The 21475-nt window shown below is 44.5% G+C and overlaps 1 protein-coding gene across 1 annotated transcript in view; it reads left to right on the top strand.

The window, feature by feature from the left end:
• The first annotated feature begins 10227 nt into the window (after positions 1 to 10227).
• The window catches only part of LOC120935690 (alkaline phosphatase-like), an 84854-nt gene continuing 73606 nt past the window's right edge, over positions 10228 to 21475 (top strand). The window contains exon 1 of the mRNA XM_040347743.1: positions 10228 to 10408. Coding sequence (XP_040203677.1) covers positions 10228 to 10408 — 181 coding nt within the window. The remainder of the gene's footprint in view (positions 10409 to 21475) is intronic.

Here is a 21475-nt window from a genome sequence, read left to right as displayed (position 1 = left end):
TGCTGTCTGAGGGCCCGAAGATCATTGGCATCCCATATTGCATTTTGGCTTTGCCACTTGCAAACAAAGATTTCTCCAGATTCTTGGAATCTTTTGATATTATATACTGCAGATGATAATACTTTTAAAGTCTTTGCAATTTTACATAATTCTGAAATAATTCAACAATTTTTCACAGATTGGTGTACCTCTGCCCATCTTTACTTCTGAGACACCCTGACTCTCTAAGATGCTTTTTTTATACCCAATGATTTCACTGACCTGTTGCCAATTAACCTAATTAGTTGAAAAATGTTCTTCAACCTCTTCCTTGTTAGTACCACTTACGTAAGTTCTAACTTTGGTACTTACTTTGGTACTAATTCCAACTTTTTTGAGACATTTCCTGCTATCAGTTTAAATATTACACTTTCCCCCCCCCCTAACACAGTACATTATCTCAGTTTAAACATTTCAATTTTGTTTTCTATTTTCTATTGTGAATTTAAATATGGGTTCATGAGATTTGCAAACCATTGCATTCTTTTTTTTATTAAGATTTTACACAGCGTCCCAACTTTTTTGCAATTGGGGTTGCAGATGCACACAGTATGAAAAGAATACAAGCTTTATGTAAGAAAAAGGAGTCCTGTGAAATGTGCACATATGCCCAGGTATATATAGTTAATAGAGATACCTCCGGATGAATGTTGCAACAAATTCCAGTTGCAGGGGCCCCCGATAATTACAAGTGGAGTTTGTTTTGGTGGCGAAGACCCTCCCACCTTTGACCAACCAGCCTGGAACGCAGGTTCTCACCAGCAGAAACTGTGGTGTGGCACTGGAAGTCAGAGTCTCGCCTATCTACTCTGCCACTTCATGCTTGGTAGTTTCTAATCTTTCATGCAACCTGACCTCTAACTACCATAAGGCCCCTTTCACACTGGGGCGGGAGGCGCGGTGGCGGTATAGCGCCGCTAAAAAAAAACAGCGCTACACCGTCGGCTTTGCCGTTGGATTCGGCCGCTAGTGGCTAGTATTAACCCCCGCTAGTGGCCAATAAAGGGTTAATACCGCCCGCAATGCGCCTCTGCAGAGGCGCATTGCGGGTGGTATTGCTGCGGTTTCCCATTGTTTTAAATGGGAAGGAGAGGTGAAGGAGCGGTATACACGCCGCTCCTCTCACCGCTCCAAAGATGCGATTCAGTATGCAGTGCAGGAGTTTTTCAGGTGGTATATTTTTAGCGCTGTACCGCTTGAAAAATTCCTCAGTGTGAAAGGGGTCTAAGTGGCCTTTGGATGCTCAACCTGACTCTAGCCTATGCTGATTATTGAGCCTTGAGCTAAAACTAGCTATGGAATCCCACACAAAAAGGGACAATTTAACTAAAATAACAAGAGCTGTATATAAACTCTATTGCAATATACAGGTTCATCTACTAAAATAGTGGAAGGTGACCACTAGGGTTGTCCAGATACCGATACCGAGTATTTGCGGGAGTACTCGTACTCGCACAAATACCCCCGATACCTAAATAGAATACTTTCCCCCCCCCCGTCGCTGCCGCCGCATCGAGGGATATGGCTAGAGGGACATTGCTGCATATGTGAGGGACATGGCTAGAGGGACATTGCTGCATATGTGAGGGACATGGCTAGAGGGACATTGCTGCATATGTGAGGGACATGGCTAGAGGGACATTGCTGCATATGTGAGGGACATGGCTAGAGGGACATGGCTGCATATGTGAGGGACATGGCTAGAGGGACATGGCTGCATATGTGAGGGACATGGCTAGAGGGACATGGCTGCATATGTGAGGGACATGGCTGCATATGTGAGGGACATGGCTAGAGGGACATGGCTGCATATGTGAGGGACATGGCTAGAGGGACATGGCTGCATATGTGAGGGACATGGCTAGAGGGACATGGCTGCATATGTGGGGGGACATGGCTGGAATATGTGGGGGACATGGCTGCATTTGGGGACACATTTAAAAAAAGTATCGGTATTCGGTATCGGCGACTACTTGAAAAAAAGTATCGGTACTTGTACTCGGTCCTAAAAAAGTGGTATCGGGACAACCCTAGTGACCACTACATACATACAGTAGCACAGATCTAGCACGGCATGTGGGATAATAACAATAGGACAGAGACTCATCTGTCACTAGTCTCTCTCTTTATATATACATATATACAGTATACACCCAGAAGCTATGACATATACATATATACACTATATTACCGATTAGTATTGAGATACCTGCCTTTACACGCACATTAACTTTAATTACATACCAGTCTTAGTCTGTAAGGTTCAATATTGAGTTAGCCCACCCTCTATAGCTATCCAGTAAATTTGGGGTGAAGGAACTTAATTAGCCTGCACAGAGTCATGACCTCAACCCAATAGAACACCTTTGGGATGAATTAGAGCAGGGACTGCAAGCCAGGCCTTCTCGTCCACATCAGTGCCTGACCTCACAAATGCGACTCTGGAAGAATGGTCAAACATTCCTATGGACACACTCCTAGATTATGTGGACAGCCTTACCAGAAGAGTTGAAGCTGTTATACCTGCAAAAAGGTGTACCAACTCAATATTGAACCTTACCGACTAAGACTTGTGTGCGTGTAAAGGCAGACACTTCAATACTTTTGGTAATATAGTGCATATATATGTGTATGTGTATGTGTATATATATATATATATATATATATATATATATATATATATATAATGTGTCAAACTATGGGCAACAATAATAAACTATCAAGCAATAGGAGCACTTGCCTATTACTCTCTTCTGGTCTGGACTTGGCAACATTTATATGAACAAAACCTGTGGTTTCAGAAGTTCTCTGTCTGTCTCCACTTCCTCCTCCTGGGGTTTCAAAGCCAGTCTCTGAGATAGGAAGTGGTAATACTTAGTTATACATAACTGTGATATTAGCAGTTAACAGTAAAAGGCAGCAAATTCCTACAGATGATTTCTGGTTGGTAGTTGTGAGTTTCTTCAGTTTGCATATTATCATTGCTCTTTATTGTACTTTATAGAACATTGTATATACTCTTTTAATCTAACCTTATAATTGATATTCTAACTGTTGCACCCTCTACCTTGGGTAGGTAGGTGCTAGAGTACTGTTTGTGTTTTTACTGCCAGTGCAGGTAAATTCAGGCAGGCCTAGCAGCTAGGCCCGTTTGTTTTTGATCTGGGGCAGGGGAGTGGTTTAGTGTAGTGGTAGGTGACTGACATGTGCCTCGGCTCTTAGGCGCCTCCTTTGTTTCCAGTAAGAAGGTTCCGGGAAAGAGGCAGGGCAGAGTGACATGGGGTATATTTGGGATCCCTGACCAATCCCCAACTAGGATTGGCAGGGGGCAGGCCTCCTATATATATATACCCATGGTCAGCCTGCTGTGGGAGGAGTTGTCGGGTGGAAGAACTGAATGATGGTGTGTTAGGCTGTGGGGGACCTTGGGCCTGGAGCTCGGAAACTGTGAGGGAGCCTATCTTTACACAGTCATTGAGAGGTGTCCTGGAGAAGGAGGAAGACAACGGGGAGCACAGCCAGGAAAGCCATTCAGGAGGGATCCATGCCAGGGTCGGTGAGTGAGAAGCACAGTGAGAAGCTCTGAGAGAGACATGCCAGGATTGGATGTGGAGCCAGAGGAAGAGACTGTGGTGTTGTTAAAGTTAAGTTGGTGCATCCAGGAGGGTTGGCAGGATTTGCATTGGATGTGCTGGGATCAGTAGTCCACCAAGGATCAGCACAATTATCTTCTTCATCTAAAATGGCTACTAGGAAAATGTTTGCACCTATTCTGAGAGGCCTAGCTATGTACTCTTGGTGACAGGACTCTAGAATTGGACAGTAGAGGAAAGGAAGTGATCTCAAGTAGTGTGCTGGAGGAGATGTGAAGTAGCAAAGACTGTCAATTTGGATTCAACTACCTTTATTCCACTAAGAAATATTTATCATTTGGGCATCCCATGTCCATTTTCCCCATGCGAGTTTAATCCCCTAATAAAAACAACAAAAACAAGCAAGAGACTGTTCATTGACTGGAGAAAGTGTGCCTAAAATGGATGTCTGACCAGCAGGGTAATGTGTGCATGCTGAAACATGGAGCGACCTCACGGGGGCACAGTTACATAACCTTAAAGGGGTTGTAAAGGTAAAAAAAAAATCCCTAAATAGCTTCCTTTACCCTAGTGCAGCCCTCCTTCACTTACCTCATTTTTCGATTTTGCTTTTAAATGTCCTTATTTCTTATGAGAAATCCTCACTTCCTGTTCTTCTGTCTGTAACTCCACACAGTAATGCAAGACTTTCTCCCTGGTATGGAGAAAGCCTCTTGAGGGGGAGGGGCTCTATCTGCAAAGTAGAAAGCGTCCTGACCCTCCTGCTCGCCCCCTTAAGAGGCTTTCTCCACACCAGGGAGAAAGCCTTGCATTACTGTGTGTAGTTACAGACAGAAGAACCGGAAGTGAGGATTTCTCAGAATAGATAAGGACATTTAAAAGCAAAATCGAAGGATGAGGTAAGTGAAGAAGAACTGCACTAAGGTAAAGGAAGCTATTTAGGGAAAACATTTTTTACCTTTACAACCCCTTTAATGAACAGTTTGAGACTTGATCCTTAAAAATTATGGTGTCACAATTAAAAAAAATACCTTCCAGCATTGCCAAAAAAAATAGTTCCATTGGTAGGTAAAGTGTGGTCATCTATGCACAAGTTTATTTTGGTGTGCATACAGGTTGTGGAAATTGTTCTCTGTACTATATCGGGTTATTCTGCCTATTTGTCTTTCTACATTTTATCCTACATGTGGGGTGTGTATTGGTTGGGGGGGGGGGGGGGCGCTAGGTCAAATATTGATGTCCTTATTCCGTGCTAGTGATGACAATAAAAGCGTAACATTTACTTTCCTTTTACTAATACAATACGCTGCTGTCATGCTGATTAAATGCCTTTAAGTATTTTCACAGTCGCTGACCTGGAACAAGTATTTAGATTAGGAGTTCTGACTCTTAAATTCAGACTCCTAGTCTGCAGGCAAGCACATTAAGGGACAGATCCACAGAGCGAGTACGCCGGAGTATCTACTGATACGCCGGCGTACTTTCAAATTTCTGCGTCGTATCTTTGGTTTGAATCCTAAACCAAGATACGACGGCATCTGGGTTAGATCCGACAGGCGTATGGCTTCAGTACGCCTTCGGATCTTAGATGCAATACTTCGGCGTCTGCTGGGTGGAGTTCTCGTAGTTTTCCACGTCGAGTATGCAAATTAGCTATTTCCGACGATCCACGAACATACGCGCGGCCGTCGCATTCTCTTACGTCGTCTCTAGTCGGCTTTTTCCGGCGTATAGTTAAAGCTGTTTTTTTGCGGCGTATAGTTAGACTTGCCATGTTAAGTATGGCCGTCGTTCTCGCGTTTTATTTAGAATTTTTTTTTTTTTTTGCGTAAGTCGTCCGTGAATCGGGATGGACGTAATTTAGGGACGGCGCATGCGCAGTTCATTCGGCGCAGGGACGCGCTTCATTTAAATTAAACACGCCCCCTAATCGCCGTTTTGAATTTCCCTGCCAGAGATAGACTACGCCGCCGTAACTTGCGGCGCGTGAATTCGAACTAAAGCCAGGTAAGGTACGGCGGCGTAGCGTATCTCTGATACGCTGCGCTGGTGCAGATCTCTGTGGATCTGCCCCTAAAACTTTTATTAGTTTAAATTAGCAAGAAATTAGCTATCTTTAAATGTATTCTTTTTCACATTTATGAGCTTTTAAAATATTTTCTATTCTATCTTTTTTATTATTCATTTGTGACTGTTATTACACGAACTACGTACTAACAAAAGTTCAGAACCATAGTACATCTTGCTTTTCATTTAGGCCTCATGCCCACGGACGTTTTAAAAAATGGGCTGTTAAAGCTTGTACAATTTTTTTCTGCGATTTTGCATTGAATTCAATGCACGTTTCACGCGCTAGATTCAGATGCGTTTTCTTTCTCTATTCAAAATTTTTCCCTATGGGAGCCCATTGATTTGAATAGAGGTCGCACCAGAAGTCGGATCAACAAGATTATCCGATTTTGCGGTGCGACTTGTGTGCTAAGAATCGGGAAGGGAGAAACCCAGCGAAAATTTAAAAAAAATTGTGTGCGGTTCCCCGACAAGACGATGCCAGACCCTTTGGTCTGGTCTGGATCTTAAGGGGGATCCCACAACCAAAAAAAAATGGCGTGGGGGTTCCCCAAGATCCATACCAGACCTTATCCAAGCAGCCTGGCAGGTCAGGAAAGGGGGGCCCCCCTTAGACCATACCAAGCCACATGCGCCACCCCAAAGCACTTTGTCCCCATGTTGATGAGGACAAGGGCCTCTTCCCGACAAACCCTGGCTGTTGGTTGTCGGGGTCTGCGGGCGGGTGACCTTATAGGAATCTGGGGAGACCTTTAATAAGGGAGCCACCAGATCCCAGCCCCCCACCCTATGTGAATGAGTATGGGGTCATCGCTTCCCTGGGGACACATGCGGTACTCATTTTGCTGATCAGGCTGCAGGAACTAGCTTTGGTAATCCTATATATATCCTTGGGGTTCACATACCCAGGATCTTTTGGATTGCATTACCATATGCTATTATCTATCTTGCCCAGCCCAGCATGCACTTGTGAGCTTTGAATTACCGCATTGCTTTAGATCCCTGGATCCGAGTTTTTAGTGCCTACCAGCACCTGACTGTCCGAACACCTGTATGCTTACAATTCAGTGTTTTTGATTATTTCCCCACTCTTGGCTGGCTTGATATATTCTGTCCGTCCAGCCACTGTGGGGTTAACACGCTACTGTCGCTTGTCTACCCCCAATGCGACCTACTTTTTAGATGCAATATCTTATGCTCCTGAGGAAGCGCCAAGCGCGTAACATGTAGAGCAAGCTCTTCACCAAACCTTTGGAATACTACACTGGATACACAACTCAACGTTGTACCTGTAACTGTGCTCTCTAACGAAGCCTTTATATGATATGATTGTATATTGTTGTAATCACAGTTGTAGTATTAGTTGCTGACTTAATTTCGTAATTTTTTGATTTTATGTTGTTCCACTTTTATGATATTTCATACTAAATAAATCTCTAGTTTTCTACATCTATTTGTACTGTGTGCCCTTAAAGCCCAACTTATTAGTCCTTTCCTCAATTCTCGCTATATCAGGGGGGTTGGCACATTATATACAGGTGCATTCGCGGTGTCACCACGCGATATATGCACATTAAAATAGGTCCTCCTTTTTTACAAAATTACATTGTACCCTACCAATTCACCTGGGGAAAAAGTGGCAATAAAAACACACTACAAAGGTTTTTAAAGTAATTTATTAGGCAGCTCCGGGGTCTCTTCCGACTTCGGGGGTCTCTTCCGACTTCTCCGCTCTCTCCGGCCTCTTCTCCCGCTCTTCGGTTCATTCTCCCAATCTCCGGTGTCTTCTGCCAGGCTCCTCCGCTATATTCTGCTCTTTTGCCCACTCTTTTGCTAGCGAGTGCCCGGTCTTCTCCATCGTCATCCGTTGACCCCACCCCTTATGTCGTCACAGTCCCAGGGCATGATGGGACTGTGAGTCATAAGGGGCATCACAGCCTCGTTAAATCACAGTTTGACACCTTTTGCCGGCGTCTGATGTCTTTACAGCTCTAACGCTGGAGCTTCAGAATGCACTGGTCCTGTTTTTTTTTTTGCAACTTAAAACGGCTATGCCATTTACAGCTCAAAACGTCATGGTGGGCTAACATGAGAGGCATTTTAAAGATGCAAAAAAAACACTCATAAATATGGATGTAAAAACTTCCGTGGGCATGAGGCCTTAATTTTCTGGGTAAAAATTAACTGTTGTGTTATGGTATCTACTGCTTTATTAGGTTTCTTCATAACTACTGATACTATTGATATTTGGAGACTTAATGGAAAAAGTATTAAGTTCCTTAGTGTTAACCTCTGAGCACTATTAGTCCTTGAAATACTATGTAAAAAAGATTAACCCAATGTTTTTACATGGACACAGAAGCTCCATTCATTAATGTGATAGATCAGTCAGGGTCACCCCCAATGTCGATGCCGGTGAAACACTATTCAAAACTAACAGCAGCCAAAAGCTCCTATTTTGTCTAAATGTCCAGCATAAGCAGAGACTTGGATGTTAGAGTAAGTAGTGGTAAAAAGGTGGCAGGTCCAGACCTTTGCTAATGTGTAAATCATTCAATGTTCAATGATACATGTCTAAAGGCTCGTACACACGGTCGGACATCCAACAAAATTTCCCTTGGATTTTTTGTCTTAATTGATTTGTCCGATCACAACCCATAGCATACACATGCTCGGACTTTTCTGCAAACTTTTCTAACACTTTCCCAACATCACGTGGTTTTACTTGCTCTTACCGCCACCCTTTGGTTAACTTATGCTATTGTTGGTTGAGTTTAACAATGGTTCTGAGCATGCGCATTGTACTTTGTCCAAAAGTCCGATGGTTTGCTGTACACACGGTCGCACTTTGCACAATCGGACTTTTTTTCGGAACAGAAAGTTGGTCCGTTCACAGACCCAACTTTTTGTCCCGATTGAAGCCAAAAAAGTTGGTCCGATGGAACGTACACACGGTCGGACAAATACGAAAAGTGCCGGATTTGAAGTTGGTTGGGCAAAAGTCCGACGTGTGTACGGGGCTTTAGATGGCAATTCTCCTCATGTTGGTGAGATTTCTTTATTTCCTGTTGCGTGTCCAGGACAGAAAATTAAGTAAAATCTCCAACAGGACATAGACTATTAAGAATATGAGTTTTAACTCTTACTCTCTCTAAGGCTGGGTTCACACTGCTGCGCTGTGCGACATCGCATGTGATTTGCACCGTACTGCTGTGCAAAATCACATGCAATGTCTGTGCGATACGGATTGTATGTCTGATTTTGCATCGCATTCGGACCAAAGTCGTGTAGTACCGTTTTTGGTCCACACCAAAATTGAATGGCATGGGGGTTCCCGCATCGCACCGAGGCTAAAGCTCAGTACTAAAATATTTCGGCTGCAGGTACACTCTAGGTTTTTTTAGTAGCATGAAATTAAATATCTCTGCATGATCAACAACTTCAGCCCTGGAAGATTTGGCTGCTCAATGACCAGGCCATTGTCGTATGATGCTGTTACCCAAACAAAATTGACGTTCAATTTTCCCCCACAAATAGAGCTTTCTTTTGGTGGTATTTGATCACCTATGCGGTTTTTTTTTTTGCTATAAAGCGTGCATGCCCCCTAGTGGTCAAAGGGTGAAGCGATGTAAGGTAATATTGTATTGCCTAGGGGAGCCAACCTGCCCAGTAAGGTCGGGAAGGGGATGAGAGGTGAGTGTAGTGTGGCAAAGGACTCGGTAGGAAAGGTACAGAAGAATTTACTTTTTTTTAGTTTTCGATTGAGTGGAGAGGGATTAGAACACCTGTGAGGTTTCATTGCTGACTTTGAACCCAGTAGGGGGATTCACCCTCTCTATTTGACCTGTTTACTTTAATCATCAAAAGTGAAAGGAAATCCCACAATTTAGGTTGACATGAGAATGGTAATAAAGAGGAAATTTTCCAATGGCGACATTGGATCTTGTGATCCTGGTGGCACTATAGGATTTCCCCCACTTTTTATGGATTTCCTATGACTTTGTATTTTAGCTTTGGACAGGAAGTGAAAGAGACATTTACCCCCAAAAAAAAGTTTTTGCCTTTAGTTACACTTTAAATCCTTGAATCAAAGGGAATAAAGACTGAGGGTGAAGGTGTAGTTGAAATGGTTGTTGGGGAAGATGGGCTATGGTTGCTGCATTGATGTGTGACTGAGGTTGCGCCAGCAAGCGGCAAGCCAATAAGTAAACATTTTCAGCAGTTCATGCATATATATATATAATTAACTATTAAACACCACAATTTTAAGCCACTTCAGCAAAAGAATAAATACCTATCTTGTAATGAAAACGATTGTTTCGTAGAATTATCAGTTTTTATACTGATATTATGATTGTAACTGTACTGTGTCTATACTATAACAAGAGATTTCTTGCTGCTTCATGAAGTTCAGTGTCAAAGTCTGAAGCCTTACTTGGGAGGATGATACAATGAGGACAGCAATTATATACTGTCACTTATGTACAGGTGTCCAAAGGTTAATTGGTGTAATTTTGCATGGATAATGGTACAGATATTTAATAGGGAGGGAAGTCTATATAATGTCAGTCTGGAAAACAACAGAGTGCGTGCACTTATCATTACAACCTACAGAGATGATGGGACACGTCCAATTGTTTTTACCTTATTGGCAGTAGCATTTTACATCTCTCAATCCTGCGATGCGGTAGTAGTGGCTTCCCTTGGTAAGAAAACTTTAATCTAATCTACATCGATGATCTACATACTTTCAATTTGGTGTGTGTTGTGTAACTTCTGAATCTCCGGTGGTGATTACAATTCCAATTCTTCAGAGTGGTGGGTACATCTGGCATAAGTTTTGCCTGAGTACTCCACATAGGATAAAGAGTTACAATTCTATTTATAAAGCTATCTATCTATGACCAATTGGTTTTTTACAGTAAATCAAAATATACAGTATATTACTACAGACGTGAGCTGGCTGTGAACAACAAAATAATTGATGACAACTGAGTGCAATGGAATTTTTCATGGATGGCAGCATCTATTATTGAAAAGTCATTTTGGAAAATTTGTCCACATAAAATGGTAATTAAATTCTGGGTCAATCTAACCTTTGACTACCTAAAACTTTGAGGTTTGATGGTTGAATCACAGAAATAAAGCCTCCCCACCTTGCCTTATTGGAAACACTTTTAATAATTTTATACTGTCCAAAAATTACAGAATAAAATCCAGTAGGTGTAAGGTCAGAACATTTTTTTCAGAGTGGGTTAGAGATGGAAAACCTCATCAAAATGTTTGCTAGGCTAGAAAGATTTCAAACCAAGCAGGGTATATCCATATACTGTAGGGATATTCTGTTTTTGGGGGGTCCTAAGGCTATGCATGACCCAATAAAAGAGGGCAGAAATGTTTTCATTTAATAATGCAGTGCAAACTCTTCTTGGAAGTAAAGCAACTTATGTTTTACTACCATGCATGCGACTACTGTCAATACACTATGTTCAAGGACAACATCTCACATTGCTAAGTTAGGGCAAAATTACAAGTTCTCCTAAACGTACGGTATATGTACATTCACCATTTGTTTTTCAGTATGCTTGCTATTATGGCTCCCTGTATATAGTTTTCTTGGGGAAATAATTTTTTGTGACTCTATTAGGAAGTTTCTTACCTGGAGATCCTGTCAGTAACAGCACTGCTTGCTGCAGGTTGACAACACTAATGCCACGTACACACAATCGTTTTTCCTGACAGGAAAAGTGCAATCTGAGGTTTTTGTCAGGAAAACCGACCGTGTGTATGCTCCATCACACTTTTTCTGTCAGTTTTCCTGCCAAGAAAAGAATGAGAGCAGGATCTCAGTTTTCTCAATCCTATTGCGAATCGCGTTTGTCTGTATGCAATTATGACGTGCAAAAAAACGTGCATGCTCAGAATTAAGTACGAGACGGAAGCGATCGGTCTGGTAAAACTAGCGTTCATAATGGAGATAGCACATTCGTCATGCTGCAAATTATTGGATCTTTTAATGCAGCGCATTCTTTTCTTCTTTATAATGCTAGAATAATGAAGTTGTTTTGCTGCTGATATTCACACAGAGTTTTGACAGAGTAATTTGTTTGTTCTAAAAGATTTTCCATCATGTGCCTTCAAATTTTCCTGTCGCTGTCAATTTGACCCCGCTAATGATTACAAAATAGATTACAAAATAGAACAGATGTTTTAAAATAAAATAAAATTTGAATAATATTCTACTAGGAAGGAGATCCAAACTTTAAAGGTGGAGTACAAACAGTTGAAGGTGGGGTTGGGGGCAGTACTGAGTTGAAACAAGACTGGAGAATCTTCACCACTCAAACAGGACCCACAGTCAGTGATCCATGCTGGGCATTTTATAGCTTCTTGTTCCCTATTCAAACCTATGATCACAGCACCCAGCAGAAGGAAGTCTTCCGGTATTCCAGCACTTAGGCTCTGAGATGTCATGTGATGGAATGCCAAGAGACAAAAAAAAGGAGCTGATGCATTGTAGGTGGAGAGTGTAGGTGGAGGAGCTGATACATTGTAGGTGGAGAGTGTAGGTGGAGGAGCTGATGCATTGTAGGTGGAGATTGTAGGTGGAGGAGCTGATGCATTGTAGGTGGAGAATGTAGGTGGAGAAGCTGATGCATTGTAGGTGGAGGAGCTGATGCATTGTAGGTGAAGAGTGTAGGTGGAGGAGCTGATGCATTGTAGGTAAAGAGGGTAGGTGGAGGAGCTGATGCATTGTAGGTGGAGAATGTAGGTGGAGGAGCTGATGCATTGTAGGTGGAGAATGTAGGTGGAGGAGCTGATGCATTGTAGGTGGAGGAGCTGATGCATTGTAGGTGGAGGAGCTGATGCATTGTAGGTGAAGAGTGTAGGTGGAGGAGCTGATGCATTGTAGGTGGAGAATGTAGGTGGAGGAGCTGATGCATTGTAGGTGGAGAATGTAGGTGGAGGAGCTGATGCATTGTAGGTGGAGAATGTAGGTGGAGGAGCTGATGCATTATAGGTGGAGGAGCTGATGCATTGTAGGTGAAGCGTGTAGGTGGAGGAGCTGATGCATTGTAGGTGAAGAGTGTAGGTGGAGGAGCTGATGCATTGTAGGTGGAGAATTTAGGTGGAGGAGCTGATGCATTGTAGGTGGAGAATGTAGGTGGAGGAGCTGATGCATTGTAGGTGGAGAATTTAGGTGGAGGAGCTGATGCATTGTAGGTGGAGAATGTAGGTGGAGGAGCTGATGCATTGTAGGTGGAGAATGCACTTTAAACACAGTTGCCAATATTTCACAAAAGTGTTCCAGTGTTCCACCTTTGTACATCCATTGTAGGTAGAGGTGCATCTCATAAAATTAGAATATCATCAAAAAGTTAATTTATTTCAGTAATTGAGTTCAAAAAGTGAAACTTATATATTTTATATAGATGCGTTACACGCAGAGTGATATATTTCAAGCATTTATTTATTTTAATTGTGATGATTACAGCTAGTGAAAACCCCAAATTCTGTATCTCAGAAAATTGTAATATTACATAAGACCAATAAAAAAGGAAATAAACTGTAGCTCACAGAATGCAACATTACCTCTTCATACCAAATTTTACGCGATATGCATGAGCAAAATACTGACCAGCAACTCAGATGTTTGTAATTTTTTTTATACCCATACTGTATGCAGCGCATGTTTACGCATCTGTGTGTACAGGCAAATTGAAAACAATGTGCTGCATTTAGTAAAAAAACAAAAACAGTCATGTTAGAGGCTTAACAAAAGTAGAAGCAGCCATCTTTTCTCATTAAACAGAAAAAATATTGCGCATACCACAGTAAGTGTAACAGCTGCGTCTCAAATGTCATACAACATCAAATAAACATAAACACGGAAGGAGTCACGCTAAATTTTAAACTAAATGTGAATTGATAATGTGATGTAAACACAATGATTAAGATGTGTAAAGCATAAATGATGATGCTATATCTGTGCAAAAACATATAAATATATAAATAGTCCGCAATGCAATTGATGAAAAGAAAAAAACAAAACAATTTGAACTGAAAAAATGAATGAACACAGTTCCCAAAAAATTAATAGAAAAAAATTCCCGAAAGTGCCAAAGAACTCCACAGACGTTGTGATGACTGATAGACAGGAGACCTCCACCAATGGCTAACACTGACTCTTACCAGAAATCAGACAATAAACAGCATGAACGATATCCAGCTCCACTAGGGAACAGGTCAAAGCAATTCATCCACTAGGACCCCACGATGATCAGTAGTCCTCACTAAAGATAACCCAGTATTCTCCAGCGTATGAAAAGAGATCAAGAGGAACTCATAGTGTAAAACTGCATAATAGTTTATTTTAAAAAGAAAGTAATGCACTTACATCAATCCAGACAGTCTGGGCATGTAACATGTAAAATCTCGCACAGCCGGCCGGTCTGTGTATAGGAAGCGTGTGCCCGGAATATCCGGGTCCTCACACATGTAACGCGGTGACGTCAAAGCGCCGCCTCCCGACGTTTCGTCACAAAAGGGACGTGAACACGTCCCTTTTGTGACGAAACTTTGGGAGGCGGCGCTTTGACGTCACCGCGTTACACTTTTGGGAATTTTTTTCTATAAATTTTTTGGGAACTGTGTTCATTCATTTTTTCAGTTCAAATTTTTTTGTTTTTTTCTTTTCATCAATTGCATTGCGGACTATTTATATATTTATATGTTTTTGCACAGATATAGCATCATCATTTATGCTTTGCACATCTTAATCATTGTGTTTATATCACATTATCAATTCACATTTAGTTTAAAATTTAGCGCGACTCCTTCCGTGTTTACATCTTTTCTCATTCCCACCAATCATTGAGACACAATGGCACACTTTGCTTCCTGCAGCTTAGAAAAACATGTATGTACAATGGGAGGGCTAGCTGGTTGTGTTTGCCCTCCAAACTGAAGGTTGCCAGTCCTCTGGGTCCAAAGGCAATCCCTTGGTAAGACATTTGAAAGAAAACATCACTGCAGTCTATAACATGCACAGCAGCAAAGCCGTAAGAGCCGGTTCACACTGGGGCGACTTGGGATACGACTTGAAGTCGCCTCAAGTCGTCCCAAGTCGCGCTGTAGAGAAAAACAATGCAAGTGAATGGGAGCGGTGTTAATACACACGACTCGAGTCGCTCCGACTTCAAAAGAAGTTCCTGTACTACTTCAATCCGACTTGTAGGCGATTTGTACCCATTGATTTCAATGGAAGTCGCCTCCAAGTCTGATACAAGTCTGATCACTGTCTTAACTGAAGCGACTTTCCAGGAAGATAACATACATTTCTCAGGCAAACCTCTCCCTCCCTCCCCTAGAGCTGATTGTTGTTTGATTGGCCACTGGAAAGTCTCCTGTCCTGGAGACGACTTCAAGTCGTGTTGTAAATTGCCCCAGATCGCCCTGTGGTTCATGCTCAAGTCGTGTCGGAGTCGCCTCTGAAAGTCGCGCTGGAAGTCGTGTCGCCCTAGTGTGAACCGACTCTAAGGCCCCGTACACACCATAGAATCTATCCGCAGATAAATCCCATCGAATGGGTTTCAGCGGATAGATTCTATGGTGTGTACACTCCGGCGGATATTTATCCGCGGATAAATCTCCCCTGGGATGGATTTCCAGCAGATGAATATTTGCTGACATGCTCAACAAATCCATCTGCTGAAGTCCATCCCAACGGATGGATCCGCTCGTCTGTACAGACTCACCGGATCCATCCGTCCAAAGGGATTCCCCGCACGCGTCGTAATGATTTGACGCATGCGTGGAATTCCTTATATGACAGTGTCGCGCCCGTCGCCGCGTCATATTCGCGGCGACGGCGCGACACGTCATCGCCAGAGGATTTTGGCGCGGATTTCAATGCGATGGTGTGTACACGCCATCGCATAGAAATCTGCTTAAATCCTCGAGAGGATTTATCCGCGGATACGGTCCGCTGGACCGTATCCGCGGATAAATCCTCTCGTGTGTATGGGGCCTAAGACTGATACAGAAGCATTCTCAGAGCACAAAGTAGCAAGTCTTGTTTAGAATGATGAACCATACAGAAATAGGAGGAATATCTTCTATAACATATCACTGCAGCGTTATATCATTTTAAATTTGCATGAACTGTAAAGAAAGTAATATACATTTTTTTCCAAGTATTTTTATCTCTTTAACATGTCATTTACAAATGGACTAAAGGGCATTCCATTCTTTGTGACTCATCTTTATTAGTTTATCTGTCATTTTTCTTTTTAAACCAAAGGTCTCATGGAACAGGGCTTGTTGTCTTATATATCACACATAACCTCAGTAGAAGAGTAAAGTGCACAGATACGTTTCGGGAGATTTAAGTTACATTATTGCGATCTGCATTCTTATTTTTTTTAAATGGCGCTGCACTAAGCTGCATAGTGCATTTTTGCTGATCAGGACTAATGGCACCCACCAAGTGTTTGCTAAAGAGCAGTGAGTTTACCTGCAGTTTTACGTGTGTTTCCTACCTGCCATAATGTAAATACAGCGTCAGTAGTGGCGTCTCCAGCTTTCATATTTAGGGGGGGGACAGGGACAAAAGTAGGGGGCCAACTATAAAATGCAATTATATATATATATATATATATATATCCTGGGGCCCTTTACTACGATCCCACTATGGGCCCTTTCACATGTTCTGCAGTGAGCTCCCTTCCTACTATACTGGGGCCCCCCCAGGGTGGCAGAAAACAAGAGATATATGTCACCAGCACACCAAGAAAATATAAGGGTTCAAAGCAGTGGGAGAACTATCAGGGTTGCAAAGGTTGTCTTGCCACCAGGCCCTGTTGTTCTGCCACAGTGGGGATCCCCAGCTGTCCTGTCCCTGCTATTTACAGCGCTGGTCTGGCGTCTGTCTCCTTGGCAGCGGCGGCAGTCTATTAGGACCTAGTGCTGGTGACATTATGGGTGCATGCAGGGGAAGGCTGGCACTATTGGTTATAGAGAGCCGAGCCCCCAGCTGGTCACCTAGCAGCAGTAATGCTGTATAACCTTCTCTGTTGACATGCTGATCGGCATGTGATCCAGGTGATGCTCCCAGTCAGATCTAATAAACACAGTATTTATTAGCATCAAGAGTACAACCACATAAATATAATCAACCGTATTATGATCAGCAGTAGGGTTGCCACCTCATCCCTTTAAAACAGAACACATATGAATTACACAGGTTCTGTGGCTGATTTAATTTAGATAAGGCTCCACTTGAGTTCAATTACCACCTTAATCAGCCACAGAACCTGTGTAATTCATATGTGTTCTGTTTTAAAGGGATGAGGTGGCAGCCCTAATCAGCAGCCATGTGGGCTCTATGCCTGTAAAGTGTGGGCTTTGATCAATAAAATCACTGATATTTATGACTAGGATTTGACTAAGAGCATCACCTGGATTGCATCCCGATCAGCATGTCAGAGAAGGGTCCACTGCTGCTAAGCAACCTGCAGGGAGCTCAACTGTCTACAACCAATAGAGATGGGCTCGGGTGTGTTTGAAATCCCACATGCCTGATCACGCCAGGAAGCCGACACTCCACAGTGCTAATCAATGTATGGGCTGCCTAAGAGCTAAGACCAGCCATAGACAGTTTAAATCTCAGCTGGTTCAGCAGAAACTGGCTGAGATTTGATCCATTAATAAGCAGATTCTCTTATAATTATCACTAGTGGTTGCTGTATAGTCACTAGTGATAATCACTGTTTGTCGGGAGAATATAATTGCTGGGCAGGAGGGATATTCCCCTGTCACCACTGTCTGTTGAAGGGGGAATCATGCAAGTTTCTTTCCTGCAATTTGTGGATGCAGGAAAGAAATTTGCACCGTATATTATCTGCCTAACTGAAAGTGAAAGTAAATTGTGAATGTTTTGAAAGAACAGGAGAGGGGGAGGGAGACAGATGGGGGGGGGGGGGAGAGAAGGGATGGAGATAATGTAGTTCAGTGATTACAGTGTACTGCAGTCTGCAGTGCACACACTTAAACACGGCCCAGGCTAGAATATCTGGTTGTGTGAGCGCTTGCATTATGCAGTGTCGGCGAGCACAGGGAGGGGAAGGAATCCCCCGCAGAGCTGACTGGGGACGCTCTCCCTCTCGGGGAGCAAAATACACAAATTGCCATGTGGGGGGGGGGGGGCACATGGTGGGGCACAGCATGATGTTGGGGGGGTCAGGGCCCCCTCTAGGGACGCCTCTGAGCGTTAGGCTTTCATTATGTGGATCTCCTGCTGATTGATTTTCCTTTCTATTAGAACACATGCACATATTACAGGCACAGGGGTGGACATGACCAGTGTACTCGAGATATTCCCCAATCTTCCCTTTTTACACCCCACATTAACCCCTTTCTCACCTTACTTCTATACCCATCCTCTAACCATAACCCCCTTCATACCAACTAATGATAATAATAGACCACACCAGAGTTGGAGTATAAATGGCCATAACAGACTTTTTTTTTAACCAATAATATCAAAAACTCCAACTATTAAAATAACTCTCCATTAACATATTTCCAAATTTTAAATCACAATTTCTTAAACGCCCAGTCTGTTGGTCTCTGACGCTACCCCGAAACTGACACATTTCCCACTACTACACTGCAGGACCATACCATACCAGGCCTCCAGCCGTATACCAGCTCGGAGACAACCCCCACCCGAAGTGCAACCATAACCGAATTCCAGCAGACACTGTTCCACTGGAATACAACAGAGGGGCACATACCACCGATGAGCCCCCCACCATTTCCATGACCTCTGATTGTTCCACCGACAAAGACCAACGACACCGCCTGCTCCAGCTGCTATGACGTCCAGAATCCATACCCTGCAAGACAAGAACACAGGAAAACCACACAAAAACACACAACAGGGAGGGTGGGTAGGAAAGCTTCCTCTCTCTGTAAAAAACTTCCCAGAGTGCTCATACTTCATTTATACCGCTCCACCCCCTCAGCTTATTTCCCACACAGACTGTCCTCCTTACCACCACCCCTCACTATTTAAAAAAACTTAACCCCCTGTGTTGCCTGCTCTCCCCCTTGTCATGCCCGGCCCTTCATTACTCTAGTTTTTCTTGTCCTTTCATTCCAGGCCTCCCTGTCTATGAAAATAAGAAAAGGGTAAATGCTCTAAATGGTCTGAAACTGTCTGTTTCAGTCAAATATTTCTAAACCCATGCCATAAAAATTGAATCCACAACCTACCAGCCCTTATATGTAGTGGCTGCATTGGCTTTCTTATTTTAGGCTTCCTCTCCTAGAGTGACAATATTAATTCACTGTATTGTAAGGCCCCTTTCACACGAACGGACCGTTCAGGTCCACCTGTCAGTTTTGACGGCGGACCTGAACGGCCGCTCCATGCATCCCTATGGAGCATCGGATGTCAGCGGAGACATGTCCGATGACATCCGACCCAATCTGCTAAAAACTCTTGCAGCTGGAGATCCTGGGCCAAATCCTCAGCCAGGCGGCGTAACTTAACTTTCAGCAGTTAAGTTACACTGACTTAAAGTTTTTACCTAAGTGCCTGATCCTCAAAGCACTTACGTAAAAATTTCAAGCAGTGTAAGTTAAGTGCCGCCGTCGTAAGGCGTTCCTCCTCTCCGGGGGGCGTTTACAATTTAAATGAGGCGCGCTCCCGCGCCGGCCGTACTGCGCATGCGCGTGACGTCATTTTCCCGACGTGCATCGCGCGAACGTAATTGACGCCGGGCGGCTTTGTGGATTGCGACGGGACACTAAAGTTACGACGGGTGAAAAAAAGACGCGCCGGGAAAACAAATAATGTTAAAAAAAAATGACAGCGTCGCTCGGCATGCATTCCTGAGGGAGAACTCCATGCCAATTTTCAATGAAAAAAACGGCATGGGTTCCCCCTCAGGAGCATACCAGGCCCTTAGGTCTGGTATGGGTTGTAAGGAGACCCCCCTCCGCCGCAAAATTGACGTAGGGGGTCCCCCTACAATCCATACCAGACCCGTATCCAAAGCACGCTACCCGGCCAGCCAGGAAGGGAGTGGGGACGAGCGAGCGCCCCCCCCCCCTCCTGAGCCGTGCCAGGCCGCATGCCCTCAACATGGGGGGGTTGGGTGCTCTGGGGCAGGGGGGCGCACTGCGGGCCCCCCCACCCCAGAGCACCCTGTCCCCATGTTGATGAGGACAGGACCTCTTCCCGACAACCCTTGCCATTGGTTGTCGGGGTCTGCGGGCGGAGGCTTATCGGAATCTGGGAGTCCCCTTTAATAAGGGGGCCCCCAGATACCGGCCCCCCACCCTAAGTGAATGGATATGGGGTACATCGTACCCCTATCCATTCACCTGTAGGCAAAAAGTAAAAGTTAATAAACACACAACACAAGGCTTTTTAAAATATTTTATTATTCTGCTCCGGACGCCCCCCCTGTCTTCGTTATTAGCTCTATTTCCAGGGGGGGCTTCTTCTTCCACTCTCCGGGGGTCTTCTCCGCTCTCCGGGGGTGTTCCGCTCTCCGGGGGGGGCTTCTCCGGACTCCGGGGGGCTTCTTCCATCTTCTCCCCTCTTCCGCTCTTGACTCGGCGAACCCCGGTTCTTCTGCAGCTGTCCGGTGCCTTCTTCTTCAGCGCTGGCTGCCTGCTATGTTTGTGTGTTAGCTCGATTTCAAACAGGCAGCCGGCGCGGTCTTCTGTGATGTCAGGGTCTTCTGGTCTTCTGTTCTTCCTATGTTGCCTCGTCGCCTGTTGTCGCTGTAATGATGGAAGCGCGCCTTGCATCCCATTTATATAGGCATCACCGTCCCATCATGCTCCGGTAGGTACCCACGTGGTGGGTGCTTACCCACGTGCACCCACCACGTGGGTACCTACCGGAGCATGATGGGACGGCGATGCCTATATAAATGTGATGCAAGGCGCGCTTCCATCATTACAGCGACAAGAGGCGACGAGGCAACATAGGAAGAACAGAAGACCAGAAGACCCTGACATCACAGAAGACCGCGCCGGCTGCCTGTTTGAAATCGAGCTAACACACAAACATAGCAGGCAGCCAGCGCTGAAGAAGAAGGCACCGGACAGCTGCAGAAGAACCGGGGTTCGCCGAGTCAAGAGCGGAAGAGGGGAGAAGATGGAAGAAGCCCCCCGGAGTCCGGAGAAGCCCCCCCCGGAGAGCGGAACACCCCCGGAGAGCGGAGAAGACCCCCGGAGAGTGGAAGAAGAAGCCCCCCCTGGTAATTGAGCTAATAACGAAGACAGGGGGGGCGTCCGGAGCAGAATAATAAAATATTTTAAAAAGCCTTGTGTTGTGTGTTTATTAACTTTTACTTTTTGCCTACAGGTGAATGGATAGGGGTACGATGTACCCCATATCCATTCACTTAGGGTGGGGGGCCGGTATCTGGGGGCCCCCTTATTAAAGGGGACTCCCAGATTCCGATAAGCCTCCGCCCGCAGACCCCGACAACCAATGGCAAGGGTTGTCGGGAAGAGGTCCTGTCCTCATCAACATGGGGACAGGGTGCTCTGGGGTGGGGGGGCCCGCAGTGCGCCCCCCTGCCCCAGAGCACCCAACCCCCCCATGTTGAGGGCATGCGGCCTGGCACGGCTCAGGAGGGGGGGGGGCGCTCGCTCGTCCCCACTCCCTTCCTGGCTGGCCGGGTAGCGTGCTTTGGATACGGGTCTGGTATGGATTGTAGGGGGACCCCCTACGTCAATTTTGCGGC

Source organism: Rana temporaria, chromosome 4 (genome assembly GCF_905171775.1).
Source record: "Rana temporaria chromosome 4, aRanTem1.1, whole genome shotgun sequence".
In the NCBI taxonomy this organism is placed as follows: Eukaryota; Metazoa; Chordata; class Amphibia; order Anura; family Ranidae; genus Rana; species Rana temporaria.
Note: the sequence above shows the minus strand (reverse complement) of the source record. Positions and strands in the feature narration are given on the sequence as shown.